Below are 5,346 nucleotides of genomic sequence, written 5' to 3'. Positions count from 1 at the left end.
TTTACTCCTTTTCGATTCCTGCTCTCAGTCTGTTCCCAAGCACAGCCGTTCTTACTGTAGACCGAGCATCACCGCCGGGCTGTGCTTCTGTAGCTCTGCCGCCGTCTCACCAAGGCTGGAGTCTCTGCGGGGCTCGTGAATGACTTTAAAGCGTTTCACAGAGGGAGCCCGTTCGGGCTGTCTGGATCCACCGGCTGATCACAGCCGGGACACAGATACTGAAACGCCCATGAAACGGACGCACATCCTCGGGAAGCACGGCAGGACTCAGTACAGCCCTGGACGACGCTGCGGTCCCTGAAACAGCAGAATCCAACTGCTGTTTCACGATCTCAGTCTACAGTACCCTGAGGTGGCGGCCCCCTCGCCCTCTCTCTACGTCATAATTCCTACCAACAGCCAGAAGGGCCACGAGCCTGAGAGAAAGCAAAGGACCACATTAGCAATGATCAACAAACAAATACAAGCAAGAAACCAAACGTGCCACCCAGCAGTATTTCAGACCCTGTCCAGGTGGAATACAGCTGTGACCAAAGGGCTGAGGAGGAATGTCCCTGACACACTAGCGTCGCGTTCAAAGCGGTTCTGTCTGCAGAAACATAACGCGAGCTACATGTGCGCTTTTATACTTCCTAAAAATCACATCAAAATAAAGACAGATAAAATTATTTTAATACATTTCACTTAACCGAATATTTCAAAAATATAATTTCAACAAGTCATCAATATTAGTGAGATATAATAAAATCTTTTTCATAGCATATCTCAATTCAGACACAAACTTTTTGTCAGAAATACTTTATCTATATTTAGACTTCATAACATTCAGCTGAAAAGTAGGTTCACTTGCAACCAGTAAATTTTGAAGCTCTAATGCACAACATAGTGATTGTAGTCAATGCTGTATTATAAACTTCAAAGTTGCTGAGACTAGATCTTAACTGTTCTCAACACAATAAGAAAATGATAATTATGTGACTTAATAAAGGCGTTAGCTAACACTACTGTAATAATCATACTGCAATAAATGAATGTATCAGACCAGCACACTGCACAACTCAAATATACACGTTGTCATGTTTTTCAAAAAGGAAAAAGGTTTCTACACCATTTGCAACCATGCTTAAAAGTTCTCCAATAACTAAATCAAATATTGATCTTTAAATTTTAATTTAATAAACCAGATATAGGGACAGTGGGGGTATCTATTTCTTCTTGAGCGCTTTAGAAGCGCTTCCAAGAAACTCATCCATTTCTTCTAAGTTGCCGAATTTGCTGGCATAAAGCTGTTCAGAACGTCCTCTCCTAATTCTTTTAGTATCTACGCAACTGATACTGACCTCATCGCCCTCACTGGTAATTTGTGACTTCACTTTGTTTGGTCTTATTAATTTTACTCTTTTCCAAGAACCCGCTTTGGGGTTTACTGACCTTCTATGTACCTTTGTTTTCTATTTTACTGACTTCCATCCTTATCTTTATGATGTCCATTCTGCTAAATTTGGGTTTCATCTGCTCTTCTTTTTCAAGTTTCTTAAGGCGGAAGCTGAGGTCACTGACTTGAGACCCTTCTTTTTTCCTAAAATGGCATTTAATGCTATTAATTTCCCATGAATATACTAAAGTAGCATAGTAGTTTTGAAATCCTTTTTATTTTCGACCAATTAAAAATACTTACGAATTTCCCTTTTTGACTTCTTTGACCCTTGGGTCACATGGCAATGTGCTGGTTTTCTACATATCTAAGGCTTTTCCAGACTATCTGTAACACAATCCCGCTTAATTCCCTTGAGGTCAGATAATGTGTTTGGTATGATTTGAGTCCTTGTACACTCAGAGACCTGTTTGACAGCCCAGCATATGGTTTATCTTGGCAAACATCCAAGAGAAGCACCTGAGAATGTCTTCTGCTGTTCTGCAGGGAGTGCCTAGAGATGTCGGACACACACACACACACACACAGTTTTTCAAGTCTTTTAGATGCAGATTTTATGTCTGTGTGTTCTGAGAATTTGAGAGAGAGGCTGCTGCAAACTGACTGGATTTGTCTGCTTCCCCTCGCAGTTCTATCGGTTTTGCTTCACGGACTTTTGAAGCTCCGCACACAGGCACTGAAACACTTAGGCTGGTGACGCCCACTGATGAATGGATGCCTTTACCATTATGAAACGACCATCCTACTCCTGGTAACAGCCTGATTACAAATCCACTGTGTATGAATATAACCAACCAATCTGGCTTTCATCTGATCAGCACTGTATGATAAACCTCTTTCCATTCTTTTATTTGTGCCTTAATACTTAAAATGGTTTTCTTATAGGCGGCCTATATTAGGTCTTGCTTTTTCAGCTAATCTGAAAAACCTTTTATAATTAATATCATTATTGATATAATTAGGTTTAAATCTACCATGGTATTATTTCTTTCCTACGTGTCCCATATGCTCTGTATTTGTCTTTATCCCTATTTCAGCCTTCCTTGGAGTTAAATAGTTTTACGATTATATTTTTTTGGTTTATTAGCTATAAGTCTTTGCTGTGCTTTTAATTACTGTTTCATTGTATTAGCTTCCTGTGGCTGCTGTGACAAATTACTAAAAACTGGGTGGCTTAAAAACACTGACATTGATTCTCTCACAGTTCTGGAGGCCAGAAGTCCAAAATCAGTACCACTGAGCCAAATCGAGGTCCTGGCAGTGCTGTACTCCCTCCACAGGATGTAGGGAGAATGGGTCCTTGCCTCTCCCAGCGCTGGGGGCTGCTAGCATTCCTTGGCTTGTGGCCGCATCGCTCTAAGCTTCGAAGCCAGCATCTTCACAGGTCCTTGATCTACCTTCACACTGCCTTTGTGCATGTGTGTGTAAACTGCCCCTCTGCCTCCTTTTATAAGGATACATGTGACTGCATCTAGGGTCCACTCAGATAACCCAGGATAATCGCTCCCTCTCAAGTTCCTTAGTCGCATCCGTAAAGACCCTTCCCCTTAGAAGGCCAGATCTATACCGAACCCCAGGAATCAGGACCTGATATCCTTGGGGGCAGGAGACATCATCCTGCTCACCACATTATATTTCCATTTCTGCTCTTCTTTACGCTGCCAGTTACGTATTTCACTTCTACACGTTATTAAACCCAAATTATGTTATTTTGCTATAAATGATCAATTAAATTTTAAAAGATCACAAATAAAAGGCAGGGTCTCGTGCTTTCTATAGTCACCGCCCCCATCCTCTTCAAGCCTCTACGTGGATCCAGGTTTCTACCTAGTGTGTTTTCCTTTTGCCCAAAATATTCATTCTTTCTTAGAGTGGCTGCCTGTTGGATGTACGTTATTTCAGCTTTTACATGCCTGAAGAAGTCTTTACTCCATTTCGAGTGAGATCTTTACTAGGTACAGAATTCCAGGGTCTTTTCCTTTCAGCGCATGACAGGTGAGGCGCCACTGAATTCTACACGCATCGTTCAATGAGCAGCCCGCTCTCTCCTTTGTGCAATTTAGCTTACAACGCCTCTACTTTGCACGTTCAGTCTTTTCTTCCTGAATACATGAAACCGTTGCAGTAACTTTTACCAATTTATGGGGCAGCTTCAATTCTTTTTTCTTACTATGAATCATATTTTCCTGCTTCTCTGCATTCCTGATCATTTTTGACTGGATGCCAGACCCTGTAACTTCGAGCTTGGTGGCTGCCATGTACTTTTGAACTCCTACAAATATTTTTGAACTTTGCTCTGGGATGCAGTTCTGATACTTTAAAAGCATATGTTCATCTTGGTGTTTGCTTTTAAACTTTATTAGGCAGGATCAGAATAACATCTCAGTCGAGGGTAAGTCGGCTCTAAGGCGAACCCCTTAGAGTACCCCCCCAAAGCCCATGAATGATGAGGGTCTCCACTCCGGGGGGTACGCCTAGAGTGAAACTGCTAATGCAAACTGATAGTGTAAAGCTTTATATTTAGCCAAATTGCCTTTTAAGAAGGTTGTATCACTGCTGACAGAATCCTAAGGAGTTTTTGTTTTCTGCCAACCTGACAGGTAAAAAATGTTCTTACGGCAACGTGCTGCGCACAAGGACGATGCGGTCAACAGCGGACTGCTTACGACAGCGGCCCCTTACGGTTATCACGGAGCTGAAACATCTTTTCGCCCATTGCACAACGGCGCAAGGGCTGCAAAAATCCACAGGGCTGAGGCTGAGACGGCAAATGGTACCCTGGGTGTGGGTGAGGAGGACGCGGGAAGCTCGGGGGGAAAGAGGGTCTCCTGAGGAGCTGACCAATGAAGTGTTGGAACTGGAGCAGGAGCATGCAGCTGAAGAGGTGAGGGAGGAGAGAAGGGTGCTGCAGGAAAGGAAAAGAATCCCCAAGAAAATTTAGTGAAGGGCTCAGCAGAAGCATCTGGACTGAGCTGCAACAAGCTCCTTAAAAAGCATGAAAACGCGAACCCAACACTGACAGGTTTTCCTCATGGAGAGAACATCCACGGTGCATTATCTCCACAAGCAAAACTATGATGAAAGGAGGAACAAACGGAGCAAACCACCACGGGCCTATTTCTGAAGAGAGGGACGCCTTCTCAAGAAGAGCCCCAGGCAGGTCCTCTGGTCCAGAAGGCACTGTTGTCGTAGGAGGTGACAGCTCCATGCGTGTCACTGCCTGAGACCTTCCAGGGGGACAGGATGTGGAGGCGGGAGACAGTCACAGTGATGACCCTGACCCTATGCAGGCCTCAGTTCATGTGTGTGTTTGTGTCTAAGCTTTTAAAAATAAGTTTAAAAAGTTAAAAAAAAATTTTTTTTATAGAAAAAAAAGCCTATAGAAAACATTAAGAAAATGTTTTTGTACAGCTATATAATGTTTGTGTTTTAAGCTAAGGATTATTACAAAAAGTCAAAAAATTAGAAAAATTGAAGTTTATAAAGTAAAAAGCGGCAGTAAGCTAAGGTCAATTTATTATTACAGAAAGAAAACCATTTTTTATAAGTCTAGTGCAGCCTACGCGGACAGTGTGTATGTAGTCTGCAGTGGTGCCAGTCCTGTCCCTGGCCTTCACGTCCCCTCACTGCCCGCTCGATGACGCACCCAGAGCAGCTCCCAGTCCCCCAGGCTCCGCCCTGGCAGGTGGCCTCTGCAGGCGGGCCATTGTTATCTTTTATACCGTATTTTTACTGTAGCTTTTCTATGTTTAGATACACAAATACTTAACCATCATGTTACAACCGTCTACAGTGTTCAGGACAGTGACAGCCGTGCAGGCTTGTAGCCCAGGAGCAACAGGCTAGACCACATGGCCCAGGTGTGCAGTAGACTAGACCACAGGGCCTAGGTGTGCAGTAGGCTAGACCAC

At 43.3% G+C, this 5,346-nt stretch overlaps 1 protein-coding gene across 1 annotated transcript in view; it reads right to left on the bottom strand.

Annotated features, from left to right (window-relative positions):
- HTT (huntingtin) overlaps positions 1-5,346 on the bottom strand; it is a 114,234-nt gene that overhangs the window by 104,601 nt on the left and 4,287 nt on the right. The window contains exon 2 of the mRNA XM_023519670.1: positions 4,053-4,340. Coding sequence (XP_023375438.1) covers positions 4,053-4,340 — 288 coding nt within the window. The remainder of the gene's footprint in view (positions 1-4,052; positions 4,341-5,346) is intronic.

Source organism: Pteropus vampyrus, unplaced genomic scaffold, assembly GCF_000151845.1.
Source record: "Pteropus vampyrus isolate Shadow unplaced genomic scaffold, Pvam_2.0 Scaffold231, whole genome shotgun sequence".
Classification (NCBI taxonomy): domain Eukaryota; kingdom Metazoa; phylum Chordata; class Mammalia; order Chiroptera; family Pteropodidae; genus Pteropus; species Pteropus vampyrus.
Note: the sequence above shows the minus strand (reverse complement) of the source record. Positions and strands in the feature narration are given on the sequence as shown.